The 20,142-nt window shown below is 38.0% G+C and overlaps 1 protein-coding gene across 1 annotated transcript in view; it reads right to left on the reverse strand.

The window, feature by feature from the left end:
* Window positions 1-20,142, reverse strand: part of kl-2 (dynein heavy chain 2, axonemal kl-2) — a 638,176-nt gene that overhangs the window by 485,277 nt on the left and 132,757 nt on the right. The window contains exons 17-19 of the mRNA XM_068229141.1: window positions 19,339-19,466; window positions 7,530-7,648; window positions 37-151 (exon numbers count right to left, since the gene is read on the reverse strand). Coding sequence (XP_068085242.1) covers window positions 37-151; window positions 7,530-7,648; window positions 19,339-19,466 — 362 coding nt within the window. The remainder of the gene's footprint in view (window positions 1-36; window positions 152-7,529; window positions 7,649-19,338; window positions 19,467-20,142) is intronic.

The raw sequence follows: 20,142 nt of genomic DNA on the forward strand, positions 1-20,142 counted from the left end.
ATCTCCAAACTGAACAATTCTACCTCATTAACTTACCTTTAGTTGTCCATTCAGAGGAATAGGGTCCTTTTGCAATGAATTCTTCATTTAGTGCAAACACCTCTTTGCGAAGGTCAACAGATTCTTCCAACAGCTTGGCGTTGAATTCTTTCTGTAATTATGAAATTAATCAAAACATGTAGCATCTAGCTACATCAGCAGCCTGATGTAATAACACTAGCAAAACTATAGTAGGAAAATCTGTGTTGACAGAGTGGTAAAATACATTTTTAAAAATTTATTTTTTTAATGTATTTATTTATCTAGGCCTATTTATTTACTCATATAAGAAGCAACATAATAGTATATTAAAATTAATAAAAATATATCACTAATCCTGAATAGCAAAATAATATACACAAATGGGTTATTAAAATTCTCTTAGATCACAGTGGACCCATATTTAGCCAGGTCTCGGCCATTGGATGTAGCTTTCACTAGGTCTTGCATAATGCACTGGAGAGGGCATTTATTTTAATACTAGCATGTACCTGCGGCTTTGCCCGCATTTATTATTTCAACCATTAGATGTTCTAAACCAATTATTTTAAAGCGAAATAGTAATAATATTTATTAACACTTGTCATTTTTACATAAATTGCATAAAATACATTATTTTATTTTTGTACAGTTGACAACAGGAGAAGCACTGTTTTCGAAGATGGATTCCTACAACTTTAAGCAATTGTCCTTGTCCCTGTTTGGAAAAACTGAAATAGGTCAAAACTGAAATGGTATACCTGAAGGGATGATTTGAATCCGAGGAATGAATACTACTTTGCCTGCAGCGTGGTCTACCGTTACGGTGACGTGAATAATATTTCGTATCAGTTTCTTGAGAATCGTATTCCTTTGCAAAGGAAAGGAAGATTCATAATCCTGAGAAAGATAATCGGTGCCACAATCGTCCGATGGTACTCCAGTTGACTCAAAGTTATTTAAAAGCTCCGTCATGTAGGTAACAGCCCCATCTTTATTACATGTTGTGTTAATAAATGTGCAAATTTGTAGAACACTGAATAACTCCTTGTAAATGTTGCTTGTTGATGTCGTTGATAGCTTCGTTTCTTGGAGCAAGAATTGCTCTTTGACACAGCCATGCTTGATCGGTGAAATGCTGTGTCTAACTGGTTCAATAAGAAATTAAAGATACAACTGCCTTTTAAATTGTGTTATAATTTGTGAATTTTCTTCCTGTTATAGTTTCTTAGGTGTAATGCTTTTTGTTACTTATTGCTGTCGTTTCTTAGGTGTAATGTTTTTCATTACTTATGGTTATAATTTTTGTTGCCTTCTGAGAGTAGCTGTGAAACAAATAGAAGATACACCTGTTGGTTAAGGCAAAAGATATGTCTACGTAATCCCTTACTTCTCGTAAGAGGATACCAAAAGGGGTAGCCATAGGCTCTAAACTTGAGACCGTGGGACCCCTACCTATGTCTGACATTGTTTCCACACACTTCTACCAACTTCACCACTTTCATTGTTTATCGGGCCTCACTTAGTCAACCCTCGTAGTCTTCCGATCCCAATAGTATTTGGCTTGGTTAGTATGCAGGTAGAGCTAAATACAGACAGTTGTGTGATATATGAGTATTCGTGTAAAAAAAAAAAAAAAAAAAAACAGGCTGAGGGCGATTGAATGTGGCTCCTCATGTAGGGGACCGAAATGGCTTCCTACGCCATGGACTTGAAATGGCTCCTTGACATGTGTTCTCTACCTATCTTATGTACGTTGCCTAGCGACTGAGCTCGATAGCTGCAGTCGCTTAAGTGCGGCCAGTATCTAGTATTCGGGAGATAGTGGGTTCGAACCCCACTGTCGGCAGCCCTGAAGATGGTTTTCCGTGGTTTCGCATTTTCACACCAGGCAATTGCTGGGGCTGTACCTTAATTAAGGCCACAGCTGCTTCCTTCCCAGTCCTAGCCCTTTCCTGTCCGATTGTCGCCATAAGACCTATCTGTGTCGGTGCGACGTAAAGCCAATAGTAGTTGCCTAGCGACAGTGAATCTATGCATTTAATCCTGGTGACAGCACGCTGGATTGTCATATCCCAACACACGTTTCCCAATGGTTTTTTGTTCATAAATCACCAATGAAAGCAAAAGTTAAAAATCTGGCTTTGAGGTTCATTCAGATCCCCTTCCATCTACCTTTGTTCAAAATGTCAGATCTCTGCATGTCATAGATTCGGCTGGCGTCGCGCACACATACACACACAAAACACAGACAAACACTTCCTTTTATTATTATAAATAATTTAAATAGACCTAGCATAGGTATATTGCCAGTCTTTCCTCAGTACAATTGCAGGTCTCTAGAAAGTGTCCTCCATAACAATTAAATGCTCTATTTTCTTCTACAGCACATTGAATGTATTTCCACTCATTTCATTTTATCGTCCATCAAATCCTAAAAGTTCTCACTTTAATCTTGTGTGTTTTCATATAGGTTGAACCCACTGTTTCTTTGTTTCTTCCTCCGCTTCAAGATTATAGCTGTACTTCATAGTTTGTCATGTTTGACTCGTTGGTTGAACGGTCAGCGTACTGGCCTTCGGTTCAGAGGGTCCCGGGTTCGATTCCCGGCCAGGTCGGGGATTTTAACCTTAATTGGTTAATTCCTACAGCACGGGGGCTGGGTCCTCATCATCATTTCATCCTCATCATGACGCGCAGGTTGCCTACGGGAGTCAAATATAAAGACCTGCACCTGGCGAGCCGAACCCATCCTGGGATATCCCGGCACTAAAAACCATACGACATTTCATTTTCATAGTTTGTCGTGGAATATTTAACTACCGAGTTTTCTGTACGGAACTGAAATGTGAGAACTGATGTGAAAAATTCATATCAAAAAGGATGGATATGGAAATGGAAAGCACCACCACGTCCTGTAGATGTGTGATTGGCATTTAACCCTCAAACACGTGCATTTGGAGTGGAATCCACCCCATGCCATTTTATTTGCTTGTAAGATGTACAAATAACTTTTCTGCAATCTCTCCACCCTTGTACCTTTTTGGCTGGATACCCACCAAACCAGCAGTTTTCACTCAAGATCAACCAGTTGGTGTGAGACAATCGAACAGTGCACATCGTGAGTAATTGACTAGGCTGGATTCCACCCCGCGCGCGAGTTTGTGTATGTGAAAGTATCCGTCACTTCAAGGCGAAGTGCAGGCATTTCCTTCACGTGCTTGTCTTTGTCATAAGTTATAATTTTCATAGTATTGAATAGGTGGAACTCTTTTTTCATTTCGATTGCTTGTCTTTGTTATGGTAAGTAAATATCCTGCATTGTGTCTTCTTCTCCACAGTTTATTTAGGTACGGTGTGGTGGTGTTGCTGCAGTAAAAATGTGTGTTTCATTCTTAGCAGAAACTTTCTTTTCAGTATGAACAATGTTTTTGAGCAGAAACCAGTACAAAACAGATAGCTTTGAGCAAGGCCAGGAGATAATAAGGAATATACAGGGTCTCTCTACAGCAGATGCCTCAGCCCAACTTATGCCACGCGTGCCGCCCTGCTTTAAGCGTGTATACAATCTTATATGAAATCTTACCTAATAAAAGATGCTCGAAGTGTCATCCTTCATAATGAGGGACTTCATAAACACCATTAGGATTTTCTGCACACCAATAGCAAGAGTTATGACTGTTCACATGACCATTAAGATGAAACCAGGCCTCATCCGAAAAGAACACATGCTGTGGGTCAAATAAACGATAATCTAATGACACAAGATACCACTCAGTATCTCACTCTTGGGGCCGATGACCTTTGATGTTAGGCCCCTTAAAACAACAAGCATCATCATCATCGTCATCATCATCAATATCTCACTCTTGTGGCTGGGTTAGTAGGTTTTAAACAATGGGCCCGTGTCAACCTGTATGATTTGATGTGTAACAGCTTTTTAGCTCTGTGTGCAGAAGAAACTGAAACCCCTACTTGTGGTGCTAATTTTGTGAGCGAGTTATTCGGTGACTGCTCAGATTTGCACCAATGTCATCTTTTTCTCTGTTAAAACAGTTTGTGTGCACGCACTTTTTTAATTTTAATTTTATTTGCTAGTTGCTTTACGTCGCACCGACACAGATAGGTCTTATGGTGACGATGGGATAGGAAAGGGCTAGGAGTGGGGAGGAAGTGGCCGTGGCCTTAATTATGGCACAGCCCCAGCATTTTCCTGGTGTGTAAATGGGAAACCAAGGAAAACCATCTTCAGGGCTGCTGACAGTGGGGTTTGAACCCACTATCTCCCGGATGCAAGCTCACAGCAACACGCTCCTAACTGCACGGCCAACTCACCCAGTCATGTTTTTTATTGAGCACTGAGCCAATAGTTTCAAATTTATTTACAATTACGTGAATCTGTGCTCATGAAGGTGGAACTTCACCAGCAAATTTCTGAACCATCACGTACTCATCAAGCCTACTTGTACTATAAATAACTTTTACATACGACAGTACCGTGTTGCAATGTTAACTGTCTCACCATGTTAAAAGCTGAGATTCAGATTGGTGATTGATGTTATGTTGAATACATGCATGCACCTTGTAAGGTCAAGAACTATGTGCGTGCCTCCCGTACAGCTGCTTAGGTCTCGGAGAGAAGAAATGCTGCTGGATGGTCTGGGTTTATAATAGAGACCCTGTATTTGTGTCCATAGAGAGTGATGAAGATTTAATGACAGTAGGGATGAAGAAGAGGATGTTTTAAATGAAAGTGAACATGAAACAGAAACTGAGCGAGAGTGTGAAAGTGAAGATTTAGTCAGTGAAAGCGAGGGAGATGATGATATACCTCCACTTCAGAGGATGGATTTTTACCAAGCAAAGGATGGTTCTGTGTGGAAGAAACATCCCCCACCACAAAATGTTAGAATAATAATGTTATTTGTTTTTTACGTCCCACTAACTACTTTTCATGGTGTTTGAAGATGCTGAGGTGCTGGAATTCAGTCCTGTAGGAGTTCTTTCATGTGCCAGCAAATCTACCAACATGAGGCTAATGTATTTGAGCACCTTCAAACATCACCAGACTGAGCCAAACTGTTAGAACGAGGGCCGCAAATACTGCCATAACACGTCTGCAAACAGTGAAAATTACAGCTAAGATGGCAAAAACACCCACTGTTGCATGATCATGTATGATATATGATATTATTCTTGACATCACTGTTACAAGCATCTATTTCTACATTAACCCTGTCAGCAGAAAGTACACATGAGATCGAGATGCAAATCTCACTAACAGGGATGAATTGATAGCCTTGGTGGGATTGCTCTATTTTGCTGGTGTGATGAGATCAAATAATTTGAACACCAAGGAACTGTGGAGTAAAGATGGCAGTGAATTTGAATTGTTTTCTGCAACTATGGGAATAAATAGATCTTACTTCCTACTAAGGTGCCTTCGGTTTGACAATATCAAAACTCATGACGAGTGAAAAAGTTGGCTAAACTAGCCCCCACAAGAGATGTTTTTGAAATGATCATGAAGGAATTTCAGAATGGGTTCTCCCCTTCAGAATATGTAACGTGTGATGAAAAGTGAGAACCTTTCTGAGGAAAATGTCCATTATGGCTGTATATAAAAGGAAAGCCCGCTAGATATGGTATCAATATTTTTGGACTGGCAGACTCTTGGTGGTTCTCTACTCTTGTAATATGAACATATACATTGGTGTACAGCCAGAAGGACCATTCCATGTATCAAATTCCACAGCTGATGTAGTGAAACGGTTATTTGCCCCCATCAGAACCAGTGGACGGAACATATTTTTAGACAACTGGTGTATGAGTGTTCCTCTCGCTAAGGACTTGCTGAAGGAACACAATCTAGCTATGTGCTTCAATAAGCAGGAACTGCCAAAAGAACTAACAGAGAAAAAGCACAAGGAGAAATACCGTATTTCATCCTGTATTAGACCCCCTGGCTTTTCGAGACAAAGAAAATTAAAACATAAAGCTTACATATAAGACCCCTCAGCATATTCGTCAGAGAAGAAAAACAATTCCACTTCGAAGCGGTTACAGGCTGTACTGCAGTTTCGATGATATCGCACAAATTTGTGAATAGTTTTGTCCGTCCGACCTGTGAAGACATGGTGGCGAAAATCAAAAGAAGAAGGGTACAGTAACTTGGAAATTTGATAAGAATGGATGATACCAAGCTTCTGAAGGGATTTTAGACCATGTCACCAACAAGGAGCTACTCTGTTAGGCTGGTAAATCATGTGAAGTCATAACCCTCGAAAAACACAAGAAAGAAGCCTATATCAGTCACATCTTATGAAATGACAAATACAGACTGACACAACAGATCATACAAGACAAGATAAAAGGGAAATGTTGATGTGAGCAGAATGTGGCAACTCTGACAGTGATTCGACATCCATAACACAGCAACTCTGATATGAAAAAACCAAAGAGAAAAAAATTATTCCATGATGGTTGCTAACCTAGATGGGACAGCACCAGAAGAAGCAGAAGAAGAAGAAGAAGAAGAAAAAGAACTAATTGTTGATTCAAGTAACAAAAAGATTAGTGCAAATAACATAAATCCACAATGTTCTTCATTCAAAAACCATAAAACCATAATTTTGTATACATTGTAAAGGTCATATTAATTACTTGTTATGAAACTTAATATACCTGAAAAAAAGTTTCATTTAACCCTTCAAGCCGGTATTAAAAGTTGACCATATTTACCCTGCAGCGGTAATAAATTTTTGAAAAATATCACAATTTTACATGCTGTCACAAACATTGCTATAACTTCTAAATGACTTGTCCGATTTTGTTCATATTAAGTGGATATGCAGTTCATATCTTGTTGGAATAAAATTTAAATCACTCGGGTGAGCATTATATTACTTATATTACTATCATTATTTACATCACACGTAATTTCCTGCTGTACATAATCATTGTCACTAACACTTTCATTATGACTCGGATTATTCTCATCACTATTTTCACCTAATATGGGTTTGAGAGCTGCATTAGATAAATATAGACCATGCGAAGATGCTGCCATGTTGTTTACAATGATTGATGATGAAATAAATTCTTTTTACGCCAACACAATGCCGCATTATGATGGAAGATGCTCCCCATGCGTAGAATGATACCCTATGCTGCGAGCTGTGCTAAAAGCTCACGCTGGTGACCAACAGATGGAACGCAGATGTACATTTAAAACATTGCTAGCTTAGTCCATACAGGTATACGTCAAACCACCCCAGGCTTATGTTTTGTAGGTCCGTGCACACACACGTCGAAATTACCTGAGTGGTTAAAAGGCAAAAGACATGCAAATCAGCTCAGGGAGAATATATTTTTCATGTTCTATTATCCTCAAATTGTAAAGAAAGGTTGAAGAAAGTAGAGTGACAAATATAAGATCATTTATCCACATACCTATGTGTAAATCTTTGGGAGGGATTAAGAAGTAAAAGAGATGATAATTTCCTACGTACCTTTGATTCATTCACCATTTCTATGGATTGTTCTAGCACTTTCAGGTATTTCTGCCATTCTTCTTCCAGGTTTGCAAGGCGTTGCTCATCTTCAGAAGTAATTTCATACTCGTATTCAGCTGGAAAGAAATAATAATAATAATAATAATAATAATAATAATAATAATAATAATAATAATAAGTAAACTCGTGTCCTCATCCCGAGGTGGTGCAGCTCTTTTCAGGCACACCCTCATTGGAGGTGAGCTGCATGTACCGTTTCAACCACATACCAGCCATCCTGCCATTCTTAAATTTCTGGCAGTACCGGGAATCGAACCCGGGCCCCCGAGGATGGTAGCTAATAATACTAACCGTTATGCTACGGAGGCATAATAATAATAATAAGAAGAAGAAGAGGAAGAAGAAGAAGAATAATTATTGTACCAGAGGTACAACAACTCCATACATTTGAACTAAGCACCTTTTAGAAGGCCATCTATAATATCTATTGTCGATTTGGATGCTCCCTCTGGTGGGAAGATGAACAATTAATTTTCCAAGAAATTTGTAATTTCGAGGTTGTCAGAACTGAAGTGTTGTAAATTCTTTTTTTTGTGTACTTAGGTTATTAGCACTGCTATCCCTTCCTTCCTTCCTCCTTCTTCTTCTTCTTCTTCTTCTTCTTCTTCTAAATGTTCGACCAATCAGGAATTTTGAGATTTATTTAATCAACCAATCAAAATTGTGGGTGTGTGCAGGGCTTTGGCCCTGAGATTTCTGGAACCTTCCTCTCCACTATAAAAGCTGGGATCTTTTGGGCCATGTTGTCTTTCCAATCGCTCCAGTCAGGAAGTAGAGTGTGTTCGTAGAAGAGGCAGGGGTGGGGGGCTTGCCTCGTCCATCTCCAGACGGCCCACCAGCTAAAGGTAATGGCAGACATCTTGTAATCATGTAATAGTCTCAGAAAGCTAGTTTGAGGGGAAGGTTTCAAATTCTTTCATAATGTAAAAAATTTTAATCTTAAAAGTAATTTTTCAAACAAGTCTAAAAAGACCTTAGGGTAACTTAGGGAATAAAGAATGTAAACCCTCTCGTATTCCCCTTCAACTTGGTATTGAGGTGACTAGGATTTTGTTAAGGTTAAATTTTCCTTTTGTACTTTAAATCTTTCTCTCCACCTAGTCACCTCTGCAGTATAGGCTTAGTCTCTGTAATTCAGGACCATCGGCCCACATAGGGTTTTAAGTATTTTCAAGTGAATTTCAAAGGGGTGCAAGTGTTCAGCTCCTAACATTTTGATTTCCGGCCAATAACTTTAACCTTTTCATTTTTACTGCTTATTGCCTCTGTTAACTATTCTTATTCAATTTCCTATTCAATGTAATGTAGACTGTTGAGCGAGTAAGACAGTGGAATCTGGTTGTATTTTTGTAAAAGTTACACAATGCCTTTGAAAGGCTTGGATCTTGTAAATTTTGGAGAATAGTCCCCTAGAAAGTAATTGTGTGGAGCAAAAGCTGCTCTTTTAATGTAGTAAATTTTGGGAACTTAGTCTTCTAGAGGAGTTATTGAATGGAGCAGTGGTTGCTCTTGTGAAAATTGTAACTTGGGAGCTTCAAGCTCATGTTGTAAAATCATGGTTGCCTGATTGCTCTATGCTTTTCTAATTATCATCGCTCAAGCTCACGAGCTAACATCATCTTCCAATTGTTATTTGATGTTGTTCATCTAAGTTTCAATTCCAATTGTAATTTGTTATTGATGAAAGTTTAAATCTGAAAAGAAACAAAAAAAAACAAGGAAAGAAATAACATTTCAAATTTTAGAATTTTAAATTGAAATTTGATCTTTTCTCTATGTACCCATTCATGCCCGCACCTTCTTACACCTCTGTAAACCACGTATCCCTGTGACAACAACAAAAGTAATAATATAATCATCATCATAATCATATTGTGTTGTTATAATTAGCTGTTGTAAAGAAGACCCTCCGATGAGGATGTGTGCATCTGCTATGAGTTGGAAACTACGTGTTACTGCGATGGACAGTAGTGTTATGTGTGGTGTGCAAGTTGCAGGAATATTGGAGACAACACAAACACCCAGTCTCCAAGCCAAAGGAATGACCTGTTTATGATTAAAATCCGATGACCCAGCCAGAAATCGACCCCAGGATCCCAAGGACAGAAGGTCAAGATGCTGACCAGTCAGCCATGGAGCTGGACAGTTGGAAGGTAAATATTTCATCATAGCAGTGGAAGAAGTTTAAATCACTTATGATAAATAATGGAGGCAAAAGTCTAGAACATAAAAGTGCAATACCTTTACATACTTTGAATAATCACATTTTAACTTCCAACAGACAGAAATTTCAGTTTTGACCACATCATCATCATCAGAGTCATCACATTTAATTACATGAAATTGAAAATGATGGAACAAATGACCAAAGGTTATCACTTTCAACACTATGCCCATACAGGATATGGGTGCACTGCTTTCCTGGTTGTGGACAGCATCCGTATATCATATTGGCACGTATATAGGCAGCTGCACGTATCCCATAAGGTTCCCATCCTTTGCTTGGAGGTAGTAGTTTATCTAGTGTCCACTAGAATCTAGCAGTTATCAAGAAGTTCAAACTGAAATGATAAAACAGGGACGTTCCTCCTTGCCGTGACTTCTAATGAAGCACTTGGTGTGTACCATGTGCTGCGTGTGCCGTATCTGTCACGCTGTCAGCTGTATTGCTGCATAAACACGTCCTCATGCCAGCTCACTGACAGTGACATTTTGGATATGCTATCAGGAGAAACAGGTTCAGAAATAGATGACTCTGCTCATGTACCAGATAACATATCAAGTGATAGTTCAAGTAAGCTTTTTGTGGCCGTTGGTGAGCAGAAATCAGTGAAGCAACAGAAGTCCTTATTATGTATGTAATGTTATGTAAATTTTATCTTGTCATCATTTTAGGTAAACAAAAACATTTAAAGAACTGAAGTGTTTATGTAAAGTAAATTGTTGTATGAAGTTTTCTTATTTAAAAGTTATTACATATTTAGGCATATGAAGAAATGGACTATAAAGAAGATTTATGGTATTTACATTTCCTGATTTAAATTGTATTTTTCTGTAAATTATAGAAAGGGATGTGGAAATTTTATACATGACTTGTGAGGCAGGGTGTGCCACGTGTAAGTGGCCCTTCCTGTCGTTTTGTAATATCCTCTAATATACAATATGCGATTCCTGAAGAATATTGTCATTGGTCAAAAGTACAAGTGTTTTTATTGGTCAGTATATTAGGATTTTTAATAGGTGAATGTGGCAAACTGGAGTGTTGCTATTGGTCATTTGTTATCACTCTATTTCCTGTTCGTGGCTCCTCGCGTATGCGAGTAACTTTGTCCGCGTCTTTGAATTTGGATCACTACAGCGGGCGGACGCGTTTTGCGTCCGTCCCGCAATGGGTCGTCAGGCGCCAAAGGTAAGCGCTTCGTTTTTGCCTTATGCTATTTAAATGCATTCTTATTCCCACTTAATGTAAATTCAGTAATTATGTAGAAGTTCATTTCGTGTGCCGGAGTTTCCTCTAGTTTTCCACATTTTCCAAAATATAGCATTTATATGACTTAGCGATTATGCTAGTCTGAAACGTTTTGTTTTCAGAGGCAGACCTTCTTTTCTAACTTCAGTTGTAATTGTAAGTAACTGTAACACCTTCTTGAATTATGTAATTAATTTTGTTTCGTTTAAGGTTGCCTCCTTTCATTCTGTAAATTCTGAATCGTCATGTCAAAGTTTGTTCGTTACCGAAAGGTTTGTTTTCCTTACACATCGTTTGTTTGTATCTCAAGTATCAGTTAATTCGCAGTTCATTTATTTGTTCATTTATAATTGTATGTTCATTTCCTTAATAATTATTTGTCTGTTGGGTGTATTATTGTAAGTCTTTTCTCCCCCATAACGTCATACGTTTCCATGGACCTCATTAGGGCTTCCAGCACGTTCCACTATCCCTTCTTAGTTGTCATTTCAGGCCTGTAAGTGTTTCCTATATTTGCTTTAATTTTGCGTATTTAAAAGATACTCGTCACGCTTCTATGTTTTGATATCAATACACCGCCACTGCGTTATTTACAACTATTTCCTTAGTCATATTATTAAGTATTATATTATTTACTACTGGTATTATTTTATTACTCCTTTATTATTATTATTATTATTATTATTATTATTATTATTATTATTATTATTATTATTATTATTATTATTATTATTATTATTATTATTATTATTATTATTATGGTAACCGTAATTGTATTGTCCCTGAACAGCGGTTACACTTTTCACTTGTTACATCTCTTTCGAATGCAAGTATTTAGCTGCATTATTTTACCCCAATTACAAATGATAGAAATACTTCACCTCTATAGATATTTGGGCTTATTTTTTTGTTTAGATGAAGTGACACAGGCTGATGATTCACCTGTACCATGAAAAGAAAGTACATGGTGGTGCAAGGTTGGACTGTGTGTAGCCTAATGTTTTCAGGGATACTATACCAAAACAAACTATTTCTTAATAGGTAAATTTTGTATTTGAAATGTAATTGTGTTTATTTGTGGTTTATGTAATCACATTAAATGATTCATTTTTAATGTCTGAGCAAGCTTATTGGTATAACTTGAATACAAAAGTTTTTTTTTTTACAAGTTGCATTCCGAAAACTAAGATTCATTCTCACTAACAAGGATTTTCCAATTAACCTGAAGACCAAGGTTTATAATACGTGCGTGCTGCCAGTTACAACTTACGGTCTGGAAACGATGACTCTGACGAAGGAAAGTGCTCGCAAGCTTCAGCGAACACAACGAGCCATGGAGCGACAGATGCTAGGGATCAGCCTTAGGGATAAGATCCGTTCAGAGGACATCAGGAGAAGAACTAATGTAACAGACATCCTAGAGATAGTAGCAAAACTAAAATGGCAATGGGTAGGACACGTAGCTCGACAAGACTACAACAGGTGGACCTCTAGGATTGTTCACTGGAGACCATGGGGACACAAGAGAGGCATTGGAAGACCCCTGAAGAGATGGCTCGACGACATAAAGCTGTTGGCTGGAACACGCTGGTTCCAAGTGGCTCAAGACCGAAGACGATGGAAGCACATGGAAGAGGCCTATATCCAGCAGTGGATTGAAATAGGCTAGAAAAGAAGAAGAAGAAGAAGAAGACAAGTTGCTTTATGTTGCATTGACACAGATAGGTCTTATAGTGATGGTGGGATAGAAAAGGGCTGAGAGTGGGAAGGAAGTGGCCATGTCCTTATTTAAAGTACAGCCCCAGCATTTGTAAAAATGAAAAACCAGGGAAAACCATCTTCAGGGCTGCCGCAACAATGGGGTTCAAACCCGCTACCTCCCGAATGCAAGCTCACATCTGTGCGCCCCTAATTGCATGGCCAACTCGTTTCGGTTGTAAAAGTTTCTTCCATACAATTTTATTTATTGTTTTTATAAGACTAGTATAATTAAATTACTTTAGAATATACTTGGTGATTAATGTTTTCATTTTGAATGGCTGACACCTCCATATGATACAAAAATCAGGTATATAATTTGTTTTGCTCTTGTGTGTTAATGTGTTAAAATTCAGGAAAAAGATGCAGCTCACTGTCAGGGTCCATGTTAAAATAGGTAGTGCTGAAAGTGTTAAGCAGTTAAAAGGAAGTCACAAAAATCAACGGTGCTGCCATAAAGAGGTGTTAATAAAATTATTGGTATGATGTCCCACTAACTACTTTTATGGTTTTCAGAATAATGAGATGTACAGGGCAAGATGAGGAATGAGGTAGTTTGCCAGACTTTCTTTACCGGTTCAGAAGTGCTAATGCAACATGGCTGTGCCTATGGGTACCAATTTCTATAATATACAGATGTGCTAGTCAGCACTGCCCATACTTCAGCAGCTTCCATAATATTGCAGTATAAATGAGAGTTCAGTCTGTGTCAAGAGATAGATGTAAAGATACTGCATCAATCAAGAAATAGCCCAAGGCAGACACAGAAATACGAGGGCTATTTTTATTTCAAGGTCTGATTGGTCACAAAATTAAAACCACAGTGAGAATCCAATGAAGCATTTTGCAGATGTGTTGCGCAGGGTCTCTAGTATGCTCATCAACCGTGTCACATCACACTTGTTAGTTCTGAGCATGCAGTGAGCACGTAAACATGCCTAGAACAATAGCCTCTCCTGCCACGTGTGAAGTTTGTGCTGTCATTCGATTTCTTCATGCTGAGGGGTGCAATGCAGCCAAAATTCATCGATGAACAAATAATGTATACCTGATAGCAAAATGCGGCAATGGTGCAGGAACCTTGAAGCACGACATACAGACTCTCTTGGTGCAGGCAGTCAGGAAAGGACGCGAATGTCAACTGATGATCTTGTTCTTGATTTTCATCTCTTTGCTCACATGAGCTGGGAGGACAGCATTTTGGCACCGGCAACGAGCTGCAGACCAGAATAGAGAAGTAGCTGATAGCACATGTGGCTGCCTTCTGCGATGAGGATATTGAAAAGTTGATACTACGCTACGACAAATGCTGCAAGTAAAACATTTTTTATTTTCACTGCCCTTGTAGTTCATCTTCCAGTTTTTCCAGTCTTTTATACCAGGACACTGTGTTTGATAAACCTCCTTCATTTCTCTTTGTCCAGTGCCTACTGCTCATGCGTTTTCTTCTCCTTCAAGTCTTCAGAGATCACTTCCCTCCATCTACAGTACTTCCTGATGTCCCTCTCTGCCATTCACCCTCAATCTCCATCTTCATCACCCTTTTCCCCACATAATCATCCTCTTTTATTTTTCTCATTATCACCACAATCTTCATTGTCCCTGTGATGTGTTTGGTTCAGAATCTGCCCACTCTGGTGGTTCCACACTTCTTCATTTCTGCCACTCTCAATCTATTGATTTAATCTGTATTCAAAGGCAAGTTTTCGATGTTATACATCATTGCTGGCCTCACCACAGTCTTTTACACTTTTTCTTTAAGCCAGGCTGATAGTACCCTACCATATAGTGCCTCTGTTGTGTCCCAGTTCTTGCAGCAAACCTGATTCGGCTAATTTATCTATTACCTGTATATAAGGAGTTAAGTATGATAATATGCTGTTCATTGTTTTGACCGCCAAGTTTCTATACACTTTTCAAGCAGCTGGTGATGGTGTTAATTGTACACCGAAACATGTCCTGTAATTTGTAATAAATAATGTTGTAAACATCAGATAACAACATTGTAAATGTATTGAAAAGGTGGATCCTACTATAAGCTTATTTAATTTTGACAAATACTGATGTCATTATAATGACCTAAGTAGAGTATAGTTCAACATTTATCTGTGTACAGCATTACAGGAAAATGATGGTTGGATTTCAAAGAAATTTGGTATTTCAGTTTAGAATAAGACCAAGTAGGATCTTTGCTATACATTGTCCAAAACATTTCACCAGGAGGGGTTGCTTCAGAAGGGGCCTAAAGCATAAAACTAATTGTTGTTGTTGTTGTAAACTATGGTTTTATTGGAAAGTAACTTCAATAGAAAATTGGTATCTCTAAACAACAGTAATACAAAATTAACATTAATAATGTACAGATGTATTAGGAAACAAAGTCTTGTTTCATCTTGTTCCTGGCTGCCCAGTATAGGGCTGGTAAATTTCCCTGTTTTTGTTGGGTAGGGTTGAGTCCTGTGCACTGAAGTTGGTATTTCGAGTCTGTCACTGATCCAGTAATTTCTGTGGGGTATATTTTGATTCTAGCTAGATGTGCAGCTAAGCAGTCATGTCCTGTTTTCTATCTGAATATCGCCATAGGGGCGGCTTTTCAGGTGAAGAAGGTGAAGTGGCACTTCACCATTTATTTTTACCAGAATTTTAGTCTATCCATTTCTCTTCTCAGATTCTCGAACCTGTCACAAAATTCAAACTTCTAAAAATCCATGAGCAGACTTGTAGAAGTTCAGTATTCACCTTCCTGATGATTGCTTGCTCTCATGTAGTCCCCACCCAGAGATCCAAATGGCATTCTTCTGACATACTGTCACTTAGGAATTGAGACCTCATGATTTTACAGTACAAGAGAGCAATGAAACTATCTTATAAGTGAAAATGGAATACAGATTGTGTCAATTAAATCCCATAGTACTATGACCTGGTGGACCTTGGCCTAACAAGCGACCGCTGCTCAAATTACAATATTCTGCCTCTCAGGTAAGAGTAACTTGTAGCATTTATGAAACAGAAAAATGTCATGACAATAGTTATTGACAAATTTGTCAGATATGACATACCGTAACTGTCAAAATTGTCGCACCGGTCAAGTTTTATGAAATAGGGCCCTGGTTCATCACAGCAGCCCAGCTATTCAATCCCTGCTCTGAGGTGTTGACAGGAATGGGGAGTGAACACGCTTAATGGAAAGTGGCACCGCTCTTTGTGGCCAAGTCATCCTGCTTGCTTTTAGCAATAAAAATGTTTGGAATAAAGAAGGATTTTCAGCCCTTTTGAACATTACACGTTCTTTACTCTGCAGAACATATAAAATGCCATCTAGATTTGAAGAATAAAAAGAAACCAAAATATGATCTTTGATACCCTGAAGGAAAATGCTAGACTGTATATTGTACAGTTCAATAAAAATGAACATTTAAATAGGCTTTTCCTTCAGTTGGTAATTGATGCAGTGCTCTATTTAAGTAAGCAAGAATTAGCTTTTCGTGGTCATGACAAAACATTAAATTCAATAAATCGTGGTAATTTTAAGGAATTGTTAACATTACTGGTATCAAGGAGCCCTGCAGAAATAGAAAACCAGTATTCTAAGATAAAAAGTATGTTTAGTGGCGAATCAAAGAGTATTCAAAATGAGTTAATCGAGTGCATTTCAGAATACATCGATGATTTCGTAAAAACCGAATTGACGAGTGCTGATTTTTTTTCTGTTCAGGTGGACGATATGACAGATATCACACAGGTGTCTCAGTGTTCTGTAATTGTGAGGTTTCTTAATGCTGACGGGGCTATAGTTTCTTAGGTTTCCATGATGTAAGTGCTGACAAGATCCTCAGATGCTTTGTTTGGACAAAATTTTGGGACCATTCGATTACAAGCACAAATTAGTAGGATAGTGTTACGATGGTGCTAGCGTGAAGTCTGGCCATTTAAATGGACTCCAGAGAAATGAAAGAGAAAGCTCCTCTTGCAGTATTTGTACACTGTTTGGCGCACCAATAAAATTTGGTCTTACAACAGAGTTGTAAAACAATACGAAAGTGTCATATAATTTTTTCATCAATTTCTGGAATACCATCCTTTTTCCATCACTCGGTGAAGAGAACTTACACCATTTCTGCTGTATCGGGGCCACGCATTCCAACCGTGACTCCTGTCCGCTGGAGCTCGAACTCAAAATTATTGAGTGTAATTGTGGTTGACTGGGAAAAGCTGAAAGAAGTTTTCGAAAATATAGTTAACAGTGAAGAGTCCGGTGACAAATGTATTCTACTTGCCAGAGGCTTTCTTCACGATATGAACAGTTTTGAATTCACTTTTCTGGCAGTAAGGTTTCATGACATTTCTTGTTTAACTGATATTCTATATGATATTTTGCAAAAGAAGTCATTGGATGTGAACTATTGTATATCAAAAATAATAACAACATGTGATCTTCTAAGAAACAAGAGGATCAATGAACATTTTCTAATTATATTCTAATTTATATTTCTAATTATATTTCAAATGACGGATATGCGCCAAACCCGAGAGTATAGCACCCTTACTCAGGACAAATGTGTTCAGATGTATCGAGTTTTATATTTTGAAATTTTGGATAACATTTTGATGGAAATTGATGAGAGATTTTGCAATTGTCAAAAAATTCAATTTGTTTGCTTAGCCAATAGCACAAAATTTGAAGAATACAACACATGCTTTCCTTCTAGTGCTCTTGAAAACTTGCAAAATTTCTTTGGATCTGTGTTTCCCAAGATGCATCGCTTAAGAAACAAACTCTCTAATTTGTATGCTGATGAAAAGTACAGGCATGTTTCTACTGAAAAGATGTTCCAAATGCTTCACGGATATAAAGACATTTTTAATTTTATGGACGCTTAAAAATTGTTCTCCCTTATTCTGTCCATCTAGTCTACTACTGCGTCGGTGGAAAGAAGCTTTTCTTGCCTAAAATGTATAAAAACATACCTCAGAAATGCAATTTCAGAAGAGAGACTTTCTTATTTGGGGAACATTGCTATTCAGAAAGAAATACTTCTGCAGTTAATGAACAAACAACCATTCTATGAAGACATTACCAACAAGTTTGCAGCTTTAAAGGACCAGAGGATCGACTTGATGAACAAAAAATAGGTGAGTTCAATTATTAAGAAAACAATCAATGTAAATATATATTTTCTTTACTACTATAAATTTTTTGGTTTCTAGTGTCAGTAAACAGCTGTGCATCGTAAATGAAAACACGACAAAATGTCCAGCTCTTCCCAAGGGTGCCATGCTTCTGAAATTGTTAGTCTCCCGGTCAGATCTTATGTCTACTTTGCATTGTAGAGCAAAGGCAGCCACATGATGTTACACAGCGCTCTGGTCTATACATTTTTGGTCACATGCTGGACCCTCCGCCAGTCACAGGTACGAGTACAAAACAACCTAAAACAACATGTAGTTCCTAAATCTGTCGCTCAAAACCGAACAGGTTATAGCTCTTCACCATACTTTACAGCCACGAGCCGCCACTGGATCACCATGGCTTTTTTCCTCGGCTTGCTTTTATTTTTGTCTCATAGGTCATTTATTTTTTTTCCATTTCATTGTAGTAAGTTGGGTAGTCTCTTTCTTCCAATTTTTTGGGTTTCTATTTGTGCTTATCTTCTTGATTGAGTTAGCTACCAGAGGTTTGGTTCTCATCTGAGTACTAGCACTTTTCCTTTTGCTAGTTTATCTGCTAGTTTATCTACTTCTACATATGCAGGGATCCATTGTAAAATGGTGTTTCTCTTTAAAGTTTTTAATTGAGTAGATGTTTAATGTCAATGTATCTCTCTTACAGTTGGTTTTACATGAAAATAGTTCATGGCAAATTTTTATACTATACCATTTTCCAATACAGTGAAATGTAAGGGAAATACCAATGGCAGCCATGTGAGAGTTTAAGTCAAAGAGTCGGTAACGAACTCTACAGATTGTAAAGAAAGTAGCTATGTAGATTGTTCTGGCAACATTTTTAAGGCTTTGTACACCAATCAGTATTTAATTTAATATTAACCCAATACTTCCTTCTTCACATTCTTTTATACAGAAGGAAGAGATGAACTCAAGATCAGCAATAATATAAATATTCCTTGTGAGATAAAAATTCCTTAGAAGTATCATAGAGGACTGGAGTATCAAAACATCAGGACATGATAGAAACAAGGTAGCTGAAGAATGGTATGAGCACATGATACACACGAGAGAAGACAGAGTTCCAGAGAAAGTATTTATGGAGAAACCAATAGGAAAGAGACCACAAAAAAGGTCTTGAAAGAGGTGGATGGACAGAGCAGAGGAGAGTGTATAGAAGAGAGGAGGAAAATGATAGAAGAACTATTTGAGGCAAGAGAACAGTAGAGGGGAGAGAGAGCAAGAGAGACAGAGAGAGAGAGAGAGGCAATTATAGAGGTCCTTAATTCATAATTCAACCCTGGAGAGAACTAGAAATGGCAACTGAAGAGGAAGAAGCATAAACAACACACTCACCCACAGACTTAAAATAATCCTCAATGATGGGAAATTTCTTCTCTATTTTAGGCGCTTCTTCTTGTAAGATCTCCTGTAGAATGATGATGTTCCTCAGCTCATTTAGATTCTCTGGTTTCTGTTCCATCCTGTATGATCAGGTATAGATCTATATTTTAATTATCTCTTACTGGTAACATAAGCTTAGAAAAGCACTAACATGGACTTGAAGTACTAGGCTAATTCAGAATCAAGTGGTGTAGAATACTATGAGAGTCAATCAATATTCAATGAAAATTTCTGTGTGCTGAAGATGATAATGATAACAGAAAATTATTTCCTAGACTATTCAAAATACACTTCCATTAGTTCCCTTATTTTGTAAGCTTGAAAAATAACTATACAATATGTTGTTGTTACATGATTTAATGCTACACTTCGCTGCCATTAATGACCGGACACCTCCCGAATGGAAAGTGATCCCCTACAATACTCAAGCATGTTGTGAGTCTATATAAGGCTGTGAGCGCTCAGTAGAAATGTCAACTAAAGAAAGTAATTGAAATGGATTACAACGAGAGCTCAGTGAAGCAGACAGGGGCCCAATTCAGTTATTCCATCCATGAGATTTCTGGCAAGTTTCAGATACCATGTTCAAAATGAAATACCTAGTGGGAACAATGTTGAACTGCCCCTTTTCCTTTTCTAACACGAGACTGCATCTTTTCATAAAATGAAGGCCATAACCAAGAGGTCTGTCAAAATGGGAATGAGTGAAATCAAACGGCTGTCCCAAAGCCCTGATCTTAAACCACATGAGCATTT

The sequence above is a fragment of the Anabrus simplex genome, chromosome 9 (genome assembly GCF_040414725.1).
Source record: "Anabrus simplex isolate iqAnaSimp1 chromosome 9, ASM4041472v1, whole genome shotgun sequence".
NCBI classification, from domain to species: domain Eukaryota; kingdom Metazoa; phylum Arthropoda; class Insecta; order Orthoptera; family Tettigoniidae; genus Anabrus; species Anabrus simplex.